General features: G+C 34.7%; 2 protein-coding genes and 1 long non-coding RNA gene across 9 annotated transcripts; 1 reads left to right on the forward strand and 2 right to left on the reverse strand.

The window, feature by feature from the left end:
- Nucleotides 1-478: 478 nt before the first annotated feature.
- LOC124300330 (uncharacterized) lies at nucleotides 479-2,854 on the forward strand. Its single transcript, XR_006907198.1, has 2 exons — nucleotides 479-1,626; nucleotides 2,209-2,854. It is a non-coding gene; the product is annotated as an uncharacterized LOC124300330 (long non-coding RNA).
- On the reverse strand, nucleotides 2,603-5,629 carry LOC124300328 (max-like protein X). 4 transcript variants are annotated; one of them, XM_046754293.1, is made up of 6 exons: nucleotides 5,318-5,629; nucleotides 5,200-5,218; nucleotides 4,786-4,926; nucleotides 4,257-4,636; nucleotides 3,930-4,043; nucleotides 2,603-3,645 (listed from the first exon to the last, which is right to left on the reverse strand). In XM_046754293.1, exons 3-6 carry the CDS (start codon nucleotides 4,919-4,921, stop codon nucleotides 3,589-3,591), a joined length of 687 nt encoding a protein of 228 aa, XP_046610249.1. In that variant the 5' UTR covers nucleotides 4,922-4,926; nucleotides 5,200-5,218; nucleotides 5,318-5,629; the 3' UTR covers nucleotides 2,603-3,588. The 4 variants fall into 4 exon arrangements, with proteins under 4 accessions (XP_046610249.1, XP_046610246.1, XP_046610245.1 ...); XM_046754290.1 differs by lacking the exon at nucleotides 5,200-5,218 and having other exon boundaries at nucleotides 4,257-4,633; XM_046754289.1 differs by lacking the exon at nucleotides 5,200-5,218 and having other exon boundaries at nucleotides 5,318-5,628.
- Nucleotides 5,630-6,198: 569 nt separating this feature from the next.
- On the reverse strand, nucleotides 6,199-16,286 carry LOC124300100 (F-box only protein 28). Of its 4 annotated transcripts, none has more exons than XM_046753780.1 (7): nucleotides 16,003-16,286; nucleotides 14,105-14,290; nucleotides 12,954-13,235; nucleotides 12,127-12,375; nucleotides 11,767-11,962; nucleotides 11,318-11,682; nucleotides 6,199-10,657 (listed from the first exon to the last, which is right to left on the reverse strand). In XM_046753780.1, exons 2-7 carry the CDS (start codon nucleotides 14,114-14,116, stop codon nucleotides 10,250-10,252), a joined length of 1,512 nt encoding a protein of 503 aa, XP_046609736.1. In that variant the 5' UTR covers nucleotides 14,117-14,290; nucleotides 16,003-16,286; the 3' UTR covers nucleotides 6,199-10,249. The 4 variants fall into 4 exon arrangements, with proteins under 4 accessions (XP_046609736.1, XP_046609738.1, XP_046609737.1 ...); XM_046753782.1 differs by having other exon boundaries at nucleotides 14,029-14,290; XM_046753781.1 differs by having other exon boundaries at nucleotides 6,199-10,624; nucleotides 16,003-16,285.

The following is a 16,286-nucleotide window of genomic DNA, read 5'->3' on the forward strand; positions in this document are numbered from 1 at the left end:
TTTGCATAAGAAATGTAGATTAAATTAATTACGTTTACATAATAATAACTTGATAAGAAAAAAAAAAAAAAAAAAATCAATAAGTAAAAAGAAAAACGAACAGTATTGTTCATGCCTGTCTCATTGTAGGTAAGCAAAGACAGCGGGTGAAATGTGATATCGAACAATTGTCTGTTGCAGATTCGGAAAGGTGAAGACTCGTACGTAGAGGGATCAGAGAAATGGACGACGAGGCCTCGATTTTACTCGTGGTGACCCTCGCGGTCGGAGGTGTTCTGATGACGGCGTTACTCGCCTGCTACGCCTGTGTCTTTAGGGATTTGTGCTGCCGTAGGGGTGAACGCTCGAAGCGACGAAGAGGAAGTCCTCGAAGCCCCATGCAAGGTTCGGGTGGAACCTGCAGGCCGCGTCTCGACACGATACCGCTGAACGACATCACCCAGGGGGAGAGCATGCCGACGGAGTCTGAAAAAGTCTAGCTAGAATATCCCCGCAGTTTCACCGATTCCGAGTGTAATAAATTAAAGGGGCGATACTCGTTTTTCCACTGGTTGAAATTAATCAGAGACAATTTTGATTTGCGTTCGACGTCGAACGGAGTGCTTTGAATAGATCCTAAACTTGTTGCCTCCGCGGAGTCTCAATTACAGTGCGACGAGTATGTATAATAATTGCGTGTACGTATGTTAGTCGATCGATGAAGCATCTCAACCGGATATTGGATGTGCAGCTGCGGTGGGCTTCTTCTCTGTAGATGTAAAATAAATCTATGAAAACCGACGCCAACTGTTCGTGGCGTAATGATTATATGCGACACGGGATATTTGTGGATTTAAATAAACAAGGAAATACGGTCAATCTAATATCATAAATATGTTGTTATAGGTTTTCCGACTCTCGGAAAAATAACGAGGTGACTCACGGCACGTTCTAAAGAGTCTAATTTTTGTCAGGCAATCCAAATTAACTGTAACCACTGTTGCAATCAAAGTACTCGTGAGAATTTCCGATTCAATACTGTAAGATTCGTCAATTTTGCAAATTATTTCCGATTATACGTATATTGATTATTGTACCCTGCGACAGCAAAGGTATTGCCACATTAACACGCTTCAGACGCACGTCGCGAAACTTGGTTTATCCACGCAGTAACAATTACTTGTATTTTAATCAGACGGTTCTTCTTTTTCACTCAAGTTGATTATATTGGTGTCTGATTGTAATACTTGGCGTTTAGTTTAATTTCTTTTCTACTCATGAACTTCCATTTGGTGGATTGATTTGGGCCCGACATGTGAATTACACAGTCTTATACTGCAAAATGATCTATCAATGTAATGTAGTAAATATACGGTGCATTATGTCCATATACAAAGTGCCAATATGCAATGCACTTCGATTTTAGATTGAAGTATCGTTAACGAAAAGAATCATGCAGATTTCAATTTCTTACACCATATTACCGGTGCACTTGCGACGAGGAGTTTGCTTTTATTGTAATAAATAATGAGACGATTACGTAGAACGTGAAAGTTTCAATATATACTTGATGGAGAAATATGCGTGACAGCTGAAATCACATTCATTCAAGCGAAATAAGAATTGGAAAATGTCAGCATGGCAATAGTAAGTAAACAAAACATTTTATTAACATCGAGGAAATAAAAAGTATATAACATGCATTCCTACCTTTTTTGCAACACCTTCATTCCCGTTTCTGATTTATGTATAATATTAAAAATAATTGGTCTCTGAATGGTGGTAAATTCATTTTATACACTAAATTTCCACGGGTCATGTGTCGATTGGAAATAAATATTCAGGATTCTGTTGGACCCACAAGTAATCATCGGTGAATTTACGCGGTTATGCGAAAAGATGAGCACTGTAAATTCATGTTGCGTGCAGTGTCTAGCTGTAGACGAAAAAGAAAATGTAACCTTGTTGGATTGAAGTCAATTTTTTTTACGTGTGAATGTGACAACTATTAGTTATTCGTCACAGTCTTTGTTCAGCTCGAAAGAAATATAAGTGAGAAAAAGAAGGCCCGTTGTAAATTAGTTGAATTTTTAATTGTATAAAATAAATATTCGAATCGGTTAAAAATCTAAGAAAACCATTATTTCGCACTCAGAAGTGTAATTAGTGTAATTAAAAGTACATGCTTGAGTTGCTGTCAACAAAATAATGAAATCTTACTTTTCACAGTGACTGGATTATAGGAAAGGCGACTGAAGTCATTATTACTTATTCCTCATTACAACTACATGCATTTGCGGCTTTGACATGAGAACAGAAACGCAGTGGCAGAAACGGCGTTTTGGTCAGCCGTGGGCGGAATACCTAAACATCGCGAGTGACGCGTTTCATGATTCATTCATGGCAAAATCATAACTCACAACACTTGAACCAGTAGCGAATGGTAACAAGGTGTTAGTGTAGGGGCTCAAATGTATATGGGGCATCAATTAATCATGTCGTTTGAGCGATACTCGAGGTGAAAACGGCCACTTACACGTTATATCGTGATGGGTAAAATCGATTGTTTCTGTAATAAAAATCTGCGTATAACCCGAGAGTAATAAACGTCAGAAGCATTATATTTCAATGTAAATATTTTTATTGTTGATTGAAACCAAGAATAGCACAGCTATTCCATGTAGATAAACATGTATACAACGTGGGTACATACATAACGGTTTATAGTTTGTAATAATAAAAGAAAAACCTCTGAAAATGTGTAAAATTATCTATGAACGTACAACGCTGTAAAATGCGCTGCCCTGAAATCACTGTACATTTAAATTATTATTAATTGGCAACTAAAATTCTTTGCAATTGCTTTACAATAAAAGCAAAATAATTGCGTTCTTTGGATGACTATGCATCTCTATTTTCTACTTTCGACGTGAACTTTGTTTACGGATTTTAATGTTGATCGACATCAACGATGCGCGCAGATTTTTCTTTGCGCGCGCAAACTTATTCATAAATTCAAATAGAGATAATGCTCCTGTACACCTGTGGCATACTCAAAACTTTTTCCCATAAGAATAGTAAAATCGTAATATCATCCTCAAGAAATTGGAATATTTATACTGATTTTTACCGCAAACAGATTTCCAACTTGATATTTAGCAACGTAAATTCTTTTCGAATAATAAAAACGTCAAATTATCAATTAAGTCGCGTCAGTTGAAGCAAAATATATATGTATATCATTTTATGTACAATATAGTAAAAGACAATATAATACAGCAATGTATATGCATAGTAATTGCAGGTTGTTTATGGAGTTATTCACAATCTGATATCCAATGGTGATCAATTATATTAGGTACTTATCACACGAGCTAGAATCACAAAGTTTGTTCCATTGCTTGAGGGCGAACAAGTGAACGGTACAACTGTATATATATTTATATTTATATGTTCTCTGGTAACTGAGAGGTAATTTTCAATAGGCTTCCATTGGCAATCACAGAAGTTCATTGGAATGGCTTGTTTTCTGAATTGCAATAGTACTTCAAGATCGTTGATCAACAATTGGAAGCATAAACATAATCTAAAGTTATTTTATACCATTGACTAGCTGATAGGGTTGTTGAACTGCTGTAAAACGGATATCACAACTTCCCTAAGCGTCTGTAAAAAAATATTACTTAATTAATTACTTATTTCGTTATTCATATTATGCACAATTCTCGATCTTATTCTGGGTTATTCAAAAATTAAGCCGTGCACAATAAAAATGACTCTGCGTCATAAAATCGAGATTTCTTAGGTATTAATGTGAATCTAGCGTTGCTGTGATAGGGTGGATTACGCGTTCTAGTTTTCAACGCAATGACAAAGTGTATGAATATTCGATTGTTACCCTCTGCTTCATTTTCTCAGTTTTAATATCAGAGCACAAATGTAGATCTTACCTGCGGTTTACAATGTTCCTCCAACCAGCTGAATACACAGGCTGATAATTCGGCAAAATTAGCTACTGAAACGTTGCTAAAAGTTTGAAACAAGCGGTCCATAATTGCCTGAAACTATACAAATTATAATGTGAGATGAGCTCAAAGATTGCCCGCTATTTATCGGAAATTATTATTTTTCAACTTAAATCTAAAAATGACTTTCAATAGTTACTTGCCCTGGCCAAATACTACTAATACTCCACTTAAGTGTGAATTGTTAGAATTATTTACGCCGTATTTGCATCAGACTATAGAAATGTACCAATTAAAACCAGACATAATTACCACTTGGAATTTAGCTTCGTCCGATACGCGTGCCTCAGCATGACCAGGCTGGGTCTGGTGAGCCTTGACGATCTGTTCGTAATTGGCTTGCATTATCCTTAGAGCTACGACCTCTTTTCGGAGAGCATTACGTTCCTCCTCCTGTTTCTTCTTTTGTTGCAAGAGAAACTGTATATAGTCAATTGATTTTTGAAGAACTGTCGCCTTGGACAATTTGTAGCCAGATGAATCTGTGTGCTGACAGGTGGGAACTAAGTCTTGAAGAGAGTCGTAACCCTTTTTTATGGCATCTCTTCGTTTCTGTTCTGCCTGAGTATGAGCTTCTCTGCGACGCTCTTTGTAACTGATTGTAGAATTTTTATTGTCACTGTCTTCATCTTCTGAAAAACAATAAAATAGATCCTACAGTGAAACTCACCGGTATGTATGTTTGAAAATTTTCATATAGTGATTCAACAAACATATTACCCTGGAGGAGTAATTGGTCTTAAATAAAATTACAGAAGTATAATTTAGTATGTTCTTTTACCAGTGTTATGTGCAGATGACGAAGGAGTATTGATGGAACCAGTGCTACTGCATCGGGAAAAGGTATATCTTTCGGTAGGACTAGATGGCTCCAATTTCATATCTCCATCCGATCCTGCTCCGCTGTGCATCGCCATTCCTTCTACAGCAACAAAGATTCACGAGATTTAGAATATCAGAAGAAACCAAACTATGTTAACAGTAATCACTGGATCATATAAGAGAATCGTGTACGTGTGTTCTATGATATATTTGTGAAACAGAAAATCGAAAAACAGTCAAAGGAAAACTGGAAAATAACCAAATTACCAAATTTTGAGATTAGTATGCGTACACGTGACCGTGGAAATGAATAAACTGACTTTATCCCTGTCTCTAAATAGGTTTGCCCCGTTATGATACGTCAATAAGATACCTAATCTGCAGTCAATAGCCTTGACACGAGTGTTAATTATTAGGATTACTGCAATAGAAAAAGAAGAGAACATACACAACAAAAAAGGCAAGGAGAACTATCAAGTACGAATACTTACGGGGTTCGTATCCGTCTTTGTACGGTAGATCGGCCATCGTGTTGATAAGATAAGTATTGCATATACGCACTTAACTCAACGATTAAGCAAAGTCGGCTATATGTTGGGCGCGATAACCTCAGATCGAAAATTTGTCGAACGTTGATAGAAGTCGGCGTAAATCATGTGGTACTTAATAAATTTGCAATATTTTTTAACAATCTGACGTGATATCTTTTCGAAAAACACGATAACTTAGCTTTTTAATACTCATAACGCTGCTGACCACTTCTTGTTACCGTTTCGACGCGCCATCTTGACGAAACAGCTTTCATCGGGAATAAACGCGGAAACGCAATATGCGCCAGTGTGTTCAACTGTTCACTTTACGAACTGTCAAACATAACCACGTGCTCGAGTAGCAGACGAAAAGGACAAAACAAAATTTCGTCCACCCTGTGACCTGTCTGGTGCAGGATGTACAAGATTCAAACGTGGACTCGGTTCGCAACCTTGCGATATAAATTTTCCGTGGCGTAGAAAAGGTAAAAATTTTGTAATATATCTAAAGATGCTTCCAAGTTTGCACTACAATTTGAGAAATAAATAACAGATCGTATCATGGATAAATGAATATTTTTTAAATAATTTCAAACGGAGTATATGTAAAATCGACGTCACCGGATCAATCGAATCGTGAACGGTATTTTCGAGGGATATCAATTTGGTACAATTTTATAAGATACTTTTTTTTTAACAATTTCAGGATTCATGCATTTCGAAATTAAAAAAAGTATTACCTGCGTTGGGTAACTAAGCATTATGTACAAAAGATTAAAAACAGCATTACGTTAAATTATTATTTATTATGTGATGTATCTAATATATATATTTACATTCGCTTTAATACACATAAAACAAATATATGATAATATAATTATAACTTTTTTTTTTTTTTTTTTTAGCAACACAGCTATCATTCTCGTTTCGCTGTGCAACTAGCACGTTTTGTTTTATTCAATTCAAATTCGATTTATATATTATTCTTACAGTAATTTTTTTAATTTGGTGTAAACTTGTGTGACATATGTATTGCGTGTGGGGATATTGTGTTTTCATGTGATGGAATTATAATTGCCTCCACAGGCAAATGTTGCGTAATACACTCAAATAGTAATGAATTTAAAAATTCTGATATCTTCTCTACTTAGTCAATATGACTTTGGTCAATGAGCTTGCCGGCTATTGCTTTACCCACGACAATTAGCAATAGTGATCCAACTCTACATGTTTAACAAATATGGTAATGATTTTTTTAAATGAATTCGTTAGCTTTTTATGAAAAGAGAAATCGCTTGATTTCAAGAAAAACATTTTGCTGTGTTCTCTGGTAAGCACAACCTAAATTCCTGCTAACTTCTAACGCTAATTGTGTATTTATTGTATTCTTTAATTTAAATACATTCAACACACTACTTGTATGTACAATATTATCATGTATATATATATATATATATATATATATACATATATATATATATATATACCTATATACGTGTATATAGATTTTTTTTTATACGGTGCTACTTTAATGGATTCAGAAGCCAGCATTGAGGAAACACCAAAAATAAAATAACAAACTATTCATTAATGTGTTCAAATAATGTATCAATACAGATATATTGAAATATCATACAAGTAAGATAAAGTTTGATTGAATGGTAATTCGTATATTAACGTATAACTTGAGATCACAAAAATATTCACCTGCAATAGAATTATGCTAATATTCATCATTTCGGATTATAGCAATAAAATCGGAATTGGGATGTCAATGTTGTGTTCAAAATTCAATTATTATATAACATATAAATAATATAATTGATGATGAGGATAATTTTCGACTAAAATCACCAGTCTCTTTGAGTAAAACAGAACACAGGAAGTTTAGTCTGAATGTTGAAAGAAAAATAGGTGAATAAGTGAAATAATTAAATTTTCAATATATAAATTGATTTTAATCCATAAATTATTGAGCTCGTAGCGTTGCTTGATGAGGTAATTATTCATTACTGGTCTCTGAGATCTTTTTTACAAAACATTAAATAAAATTCACACATTTTCTAGCCAAAACCGCCCTACGTCAATTTTGTCTGAATAAAGGTCACTTTCCCGCGATTTAAATCGATAAAGCATCACATATAGTAATAAGATTTCATCACTTTTAAATTTAGTTTTTTTTTCACCTTTTCGTTTTATTTCTCATTTGACATTGATAAAAAATTATATATTTTGATAGTTACTTTACTATTAATAATTATTAATTATATCTTATTGTTCCATTAGACTTTAAACTAAAATGCTCCATAGCCTTTTCTTTATATTTGTTTACATACATACATATATATACATATATATACATAAATATAATATGATACATTTCATCATAATTATGTATAATATTATATGCATATATACATATATAAATATGAAGTATATTCATTATTAATTATCAATATTCAATTTATCTTATTGTAATGATCAGTAATAATATTAACTCACAATTACTAGCTACATTATTTTTATTCATTCATTTTTTTTTTCTTGAGATAATTACCATTGGTAATCAGTGCAAAATGGACAAATAATTAACTGTTCTATATTCACGTACATTCAGAGTATGTGCAAAAATGACTACCAAGTATGAAACGACTTTTGGGGCGTACCTATTTGAGTGAGCATTAAGTTCTCTGTTTATGGAAAATCAAAATTCTTAGCAGCCAAAAGCGGTTAATCAAAGTATTGCATTTAGCAGTAATGTGTAGCACTATCTCGCGATATTTGCTCAGATCATATGACTGAGACTGTGAGACTGTTGTATTATATTGGATAAGATTCGGTACTATAAAATATTTTAATTTTATACAATTCTCTTATATCTCGCCGCCATCTGGTCCAATGTATAAATACATGAATGGGGGGGAAAGAACAGTACGTACAAATTATTATCGTACTTAAGTAACTCTTAGATATCATTCGTCGACACTAATTAATATGAACCATAATAAATCAATTTATTTTTAAACTAGCTCTGTACCTATCAGCTGAACCGAATTTTCAGCTATAGACGTTCTATATCGACGGTTGCGTAGAATAACCGGCTATCTCGAGTCAGGCTTGAATATACGCCTATTTCGAGTAAAGTTCAAAAGTCGGCTATTTCGCGTTTGACATTTTTTGACCGTAAATTAAGTTTAATAAAATTAAAACGGAGCTCGTATGAATTTTGTGAGGCGCTGACGAATTTCGTATTCAACCTGACAGTGCTACCAACTTAATTTACGGCCAAAAAAATTTAAACGCGAAATAGCCGGTTTTTGAATTTTACTCAAAATAGCCGGTTTTTGAATTTTACTCAAAATAGCCGGTTATTCAAGCCTAATTTGAGATAGCCGGTTTATCAAGCGAACCTCGAATTAGCCGGTTTTTGAAGCCTAACTTGAGATAGCCGGTTTTTCAAATCTGACTCGAGATAGCCGGTTATTCTACGCAACCGTCGGTATGTTGACTGAAATTTCGAAGGTATATTACTGAAAGCGGTGATCCATGCACAGTCTGTACATGTCGTTGTCTCTAAAATCACACTCTAGATGCTCTGTCAATATGCAATGAAAAGAAAACTTGCAATTCTTTGATTATACCAATGTTCTTTCATCGTATAAATTAATCATTTTCTACTAATTATCTGCTTTGAAATGGATGAAATCCAAATTTCCCGCAAGAGATGGAGCATATAATGGACTGATATGAGTGTTTGTTTGACCTTAAGTAGGTGTATTAATCAGTCTCACTCAACCCCTCAGGTACTGATCATTGCATTGAAAAAACATTCTCAAACCTTGGTGGCTATAAAGTAACGACAATTTTTGCATCAAATTTGTTTTGCTCCTTGTTAAGATAAGGTTTGCTAGTAAAACAATATGAGCAGACAAAGGCACATCACCCGGAATTTTATTACATGGCTCATGATCGGATTTAGCTTGTGAAACAACAAATTGAACAGAAATTAATTTCTTTGTACAATTTTCAAACAACTTGTAATGCAAACAGTATGTTCCACAATGAAAATTGTTCAAGAAAGAAAATCCAGAAATACTTCACTTTCGAAGAAATGATTATACATGTATGTTTTCAACAAGACTCTATTATTTTTTTCCATATGGCCGTCCCCGTATTGTCCTAAATGTTTAAGAAAACTTATTAGAATTAAAGGCTCTTTTTAGACTTCACCAAAAAATGTATCACTGAAAATCAGATAAAAACTGGTGCATGTCAAGTCGCCAAAGAAAATAGAAGATTTGCGAACTGTGATAAGATGGTAATACAATCAATACCAGTTTCTTTTAAAGGGTACTAAACGTTAAATTCAATGTCAAAAACGATTTTAGTAAAGTAATGGACGCAACTAAAAAAAGAATGCTTCGTAACTTTTGATATTTACGGATGTACAAATATCAGAATTCGAAATAACAAACAGGCATCTTTCCTTTATTAACATTCTTCTATTTTCATTGGGTGCCTTGATAATAATAATAACAATATTCTTATCCTTAAAGAGGACCTGAACAAAGTCTGTATACATTATGTTTTAACAGTATTCAACGAATAGTATTATTCCATCAGGTAATACGACACGTTACACTTTGAGATCGACACAAGCATAACAAAAATACCGGCAAATCTGAAATTAATATTCATTGCTGATCATGTGAAGTAGCCATCTATAAAACTACAGCCAAGAAACTGTTGACCAAGATATTTCAGTAAGAATATTGTTAATTAGTTTGATTTGTCTAAGTTCATTGCCACATAACGGTATACAGAATTTTGATTGTTACAGATCCATCATGATCAAGATGTTAGTTAGATATTTGTACCGTGGTCAGAATTGATTTAGATTTTTGAGCGTTTAGCTTGACGAGATTTCGACGAACGTCGTGGCTTCTTACATGCATCGCTTGGCATATCATCAGCAGCAGATTTTCGTTTAGTCAAGCTAGATGGTGCTGGTGCTTTTGGTGGTGCCATTTCTACAGATGCTGGGTGACTCAGAAGAACCGGTATCATTTCTATGCAGGGGCTCCGAGCCTCTGTTATTGGAACAAAATCTACGGTTTCGCCCAACGCTTCCGGTAAGACACCTTGGTTCGCCAGAGCCTGCAAATCCTCTGATGGGATCGGCATCGATTGTCCGCATCCCAGACAGGCCGGGATAGCCGGTGATTTAGAACGCCAATATTGTAGCTCTGTTTTGCATTTGTTCAGTTCCTGTAGAATATTCACGTGACAGAGATGATGGTCCTGAGAAATGTTAGGCTTAGGCAACTATCATGACTAGTGAAACGCAATGACGTTCAAATGATTTATCCAAAACAGAAATCAAAACAGAATAACTAGACAAAGAAAAATCGTTATGACACGATGTAAAATTTCAATATCTGTAAACATTATCGTTCTTTTTAACATTTCATAGCACGATTTAAGGCGCCATGCATATTTAAAAGGAGCCCATTCCAGATAACTTGGTTACATGAATAAATAATTAAGTAACAAGAAATATAAAAATTTCTGTATTTGAAATTTGAATTTCAATCAACAGATTTTCGGAACTACTAAAATCTAGTTTTTTTGTTTCATGTATAAGACATGTGCTTGTACAAATATGGTACATAAAAACACAATTTTCTTTGCATAATAACAGATTATGATAGTATTGTAAATCAATTACAAAGCTTCTGCTATCAGCAAAGGTTTGCAAGATGATGATGTCTGACAATCGAAATTTTGTCAAATACCTTGAACATCTGATACTTCTATATGTACAAGTATAAGAATAAAAATGAACTGCGTTATTTTCTAGATTTAAGAAATTTAACGCGATCGAGTGCTAACTCTGGTCACTAGATTCAGCCTTACATCTGTAAATTAAAAAAATTTGAAAGTTGATGTTTATAACTATACCTGTAGAAGAGTGCTAAATTTCCGTGAAGTTTCTTCATTTTTCTTATCATTATCATCAAGTCGGCTAGCATATTCTAAAATTTGTTTTTGCTGCTCAGCTATCTTCGCTTTGCATCCGCGTAAATCTCTGCGCATCAATGTCAATTGGCTGTTGTATCGCTTCATTCCCTGTTTAATTTTTCGAATGCGTTTGCGCAAGACCATATTAGACTGTGGAGGTGCGACGTTGGACTCCAACAAGCCAGGATCGTCAGAAGAATGGGGTGGCGAGCCTTCGCCCCCACTACTTCCACCGCCTTTGCCACCTCCAACATTCAAAGGCGCAGAATCCAGGCACATAAATGGTTTGCTTACATTACTAGGAGCTGTAATTTTATCAAATAAATGTGTATCGGGCAAAATTGAAATTGAATTCTTAAGTTCATTTTAATTTGTAATAAATAACTTACAGGAAAAGGTGCCTGCGAGATCAAGAAAGTCAGTTCCAAAGTATGGTATTTCAGGGAGAGTTGGCTCTAAGCGCTCTTTGAAGTACTCCATGGCCATTGTACTAAGGTCAAACAATTCATCAGTCACTTTGTAAGGGCGAGCCAGCTTTGGAGTAACTCGGATGTAATGTAAAATACGATACACCTCATCCAAAATCTAGGAAGCAAATAATCAAACGTATTATTTTATTATCATTATTTTCAATTGGCTTCCAAGCCGTTTGACGATTTCAAGGTGTTTCCAGTATACAGTTCGTAAGTTACTGATAATTATTTTTAATGCTCCACTAGCAAGGGATGAGACTTGTATGATTTAATTACCTCTCCTGCAAAGAAACAACAATGTTTGCGTTCTATGTGCTTTCCAAAGCTCATCTGTAGGAGAGTAAGTCGCATATGCAAGGTTTCTATAATATCAGATTCGCAAGCCAGTGGATGATTTCGTCTAGCGGATTCACGTCTAGGCATTTGTGCTTTAATTGCCTGAAAACGACAAAGCATTTGTGTTTGCAGACGTTGAAAAGTTGAGCTGAGGATAGACCCGCATACTCGATCCATCTGATGGCACACCTGAGAAAAATAATTGGAAATAACAGCTGTTACTACACATCATGGAATTTTTCAATACATAATGCCTCAATGAACACAGTTTCAGAGAATGCGAACTATAAAAACAAAAAGTTGTCCAAGTAATGCAATGTACTTTGACAAGCTAGATTCAACTGTAAAAATTGTTGAAACAACAAGAAGTTCACAAGTCCAATGATATTATGCAATTGATGCGTTAAGTTAAAGTTTTTAATGGCTGTAAGAAAAATTTTCTACTTTGAAAATGTATATAATAAATTATAAGTTTCAGAAGTCAATGAAGTAATGAATCAAATAAGCTGTTGATTAAATTTGAGACAGTATTGGCGAAAAATGACGAAGGTATTAAAATTGTACTTACGTCAGATGCACACTTATGGACTAACGGAATTTTTACTTTTACAAAATGATAATTCCTAGATTCTAGTATTTTTATCAGGTTGGCGAGTACTCTGTTTTTGTCATTACAAGCATCAATAACATTGTTTCCATAACTGATTCTGGTTATATTCGCAATGTGGAACAATGTGATGTATCTGTATATCACGATGCAAACTTACGGGACGCAAGTGGGCAATGGTATTGAAGTCCAGATAGCAAAGTACTTTCTCCTGAATCTCAACGGGTAGATCAAAGAAATGAGTGTTCGGAGCTGGAGTGCTTTCTACAACCGGAGCTGTAGATGACTGTCCCGGCTGTGTCTGCACTTGATTCTTGCGAATTGTCCCAGTGTCCGCAATGCCATCACCGACCGCACTTCCACTGTTATTACTTCCCACACTGCTCATCTGACGTGTGGAGACCATTGTTTTTATTGTGGAATTGCACAATTCGTCAGGTACCTTAAATGCATATGTCAGGTTAGTACTGTTGATCACGAATTTGGAATTCATCAATCAACTTTCAATTAAATAATACACGTAATGTTTGCGATAAGTATTTCATATCAAGTATATTTCGGTCCAATTTATTCGTCTTATTAGGTACTTCTAGAGTCATATGTACTTGAGAGAATTTATCCAAGCAGGGGGCCGCTGAATATCCACCCCATGCCAAGAGGGACAAAAATTTTAGGCACAACCTAGGAGAGACTCTCGCAACAGGAATCATTAAAATATTTTGAGGTATTGGTTTAATATTGTACAAACACACTTGGTGAGAATTCAGACTGTTTGCATGACGATATGCTTTCGAGATTAGTATAATGATAAATTGACGCAAACGTTAAAAAAAATATAATACTATTTACTTAGGTATATGTATTTGAAATGACACTGTTTCTTTAACCTTACTATAAATTAAGCACAGTTTTGCAATCATGTGAACTGCAATAAATAATTGACGTGAAATTTGTTGCAACATTTGAATTTCTATTAGATTATCTTGAACATTTAAAATGGTATAATTTATGCTGGTATAGTGTATAAGATATGTCTTAAATTCAGGAAACTATAACAGAGCAACACATATCCATACATGGAAACTTAACTCCTCGAAATCAACAATTCTAAAACTGCAAAATGGTAAATTTTTTTTGAATATTTCGTTATGTTAACTTTGCTAACTTTTGCCTTGCAAAATATATGACACAAACATATTTTTCTTTTCGTTCTAATAAAGAGGTGTAAGGTTTACCTTCCACAGTATTGAAAGAATATATGTGTAATGTGATTTTGTGTTCAATTTATACTAATAAACTGTTTCGAATTACTAGAAGTTCCATCTGGATGATATCTGCCAGGCAAGGACTTGGCCAATTCGCCCCTTAGCAGCAGTAGCCATAGCTTCACAAGATCTATGCCACCTTGGCTAATATCTTCTGGCAGCAATACTACACAGGTAGCTTGTTTAATCTTCCTGCTCAAATTTGTTGCTGGTTCAGGTTCTTGATGTCTTTCTATAAATAATTTTCGTGACTGACATTATCAACGCTAAATCAGCGCATTGATTATCATGCGTGATGTCAATGCGTGAAGTTAAAGGATAATTGGATGTTGAAATTCAATGCGACTAAGAACACCTTCCCAATTTGTAACCCAAGCTTCCTCCGATGCGTGAAATAATATTTCCGATTTCTTTTTATGACAAGGCTTAGTTTCTATGGTGCCATACCATTAGTAATGGATATTAGTAATTAAAGAGACGATAATTCAAGCTCGACAGAAATGATTTCTGCTTTAAATTTGTTTTGAAAAATTCACAAAAACATGGAATTACTGCAATTCGATTTTGTGTGATTCGTAGCTTCTTCACATTTCTTTGTGTACTATCACAATATTTCAATGTACATTTTTGTCATGCAGAAAAAGCAACTTTGTGAACAATGTAAGCAAGCGTCGGCAGTGGGGAAAAAAGCCCCCATCCCCTCTCAATGAGATTAAAAAAGCTGTTTGAATATTATTGTAAATTTCTGTAGTGTAATTAGACACAGGATCACCAAGTATAAAGACAAAGTATCCTGACCACTGCTTAAGGGATATATATGACTACCAAGGCTGATATAAACAAAACTTCTGATGTCAAATAAATATCGCATTGATTAGCATTTTATCCACTATTCATAGCCGAAACAAAGAACTCACACGGCTAGTACTAGAAAGAGAAAGATAAAATGGATTTTGGTCAGTCAAATTTTAGTGCACCAGTTACTTTTGCTTTTTGTCTGCTTCAAGTCCATGCAAAAGACAAATGAATCGGATTAAGTTTAGTATGCATATGCATTGCCAGCTATTATATACAAAGATCTCTCGCAATTAGCAGGAAGATTAAACATGGTTTTAATTGATGTTGGAAAAGATATGAAGTGATATGTGCTTATGTTATACAGGTTAAATTTGAGGTGTTATTGGGTGCATAACGGTCTCCTCAAGTATTTAGCAGAATCAGTTTTAAACGTGTCATTTATTGATTGCCTTTGTGTGCTGAGTACAATAATTCAAATAAAATCTATTTTATATCACACACCGATTACATAAGAATGGGATAATATTATGTGCATACGTGGATTACAACTTGAATACAAGACGATGATGATTAATTTCGTGGAATGCATCCGCGATAATCAATTCCTAGCAGAAACGATTAAATTCTTCGTTCCGTAAAATAAATAAGAGGGAAAATAATGTAAGAATTTAAAAAAATTTCGTCAGATATGTATTTGACGCGACGAGCCGTCGATCTGTAAATAGCTTTTTTATTCAAGATTCTCTACTGGAATATCTCCACAGCTTGCTAGAGAATAGCGAGCTTGGGCATAATAGAACGTACATATATGAAAGTGGTTAACTCTTCGGCTTTTTACCGCCATAAAAATTCGGATACACGTTTATTCTGCACAATTGATTACACCTGAGAAAATAAATACAAACATTGAATCGATAGATATTTATTATCACCTCAATGTTAATTAAACGCGCCATAGTTCGCATACTTGATAATGTTAAAGACATAAATAAGGGAAAGAATTCAAGGAACATCGAAGAAAGGTGTAAAAAATAATACACATATAAGACGGCAGAGACACTCAATTATAGAAATGAGGTGTAGTTATACGTTTTGCGACAGGTACTAAAGTTGGTTCAAAAATGGTCGTAGTTCTCACTCGCTTACCTTTACTCCAAACAGAAAATGATCACTGTATCGACGTTGCTGTTTCCAGCGACATTTTGACGGCACTCGCGTTACTCTTCCGCACCCCTTTAGACGGTGTTTCAATTTCCGTTCTTCTAGAACGATAAAAAAAAAACTTCACGACGGTTAAACGAGGTGTATAATTTCTATGCGACGAGTCCAAGGCTTTCAATAATGAATTTCCAATTTACTGCAACCCAGAACCGTCAAGCAAATCACAATCACCGTGCGACTCCAACGCGCGGATTGCGCAGACTCATCCG

The sequence above is a fragment of the Neodiprion virginianus genome, chromosome 3 (genome assembly GCF_021901495.1).
Source record: "Neodiprion virginianus isolate iyNeoVirg1 chromosome 3, iyNeoVirg1.1, whole genome shotgun sequence".
Taxonomy (NCBI): Eukaryota; Metazoa; Arthropoda; class Insecta; order Hymenoptera; family Diprionidae; genus Neodiprion; species Neodiprion virginianus.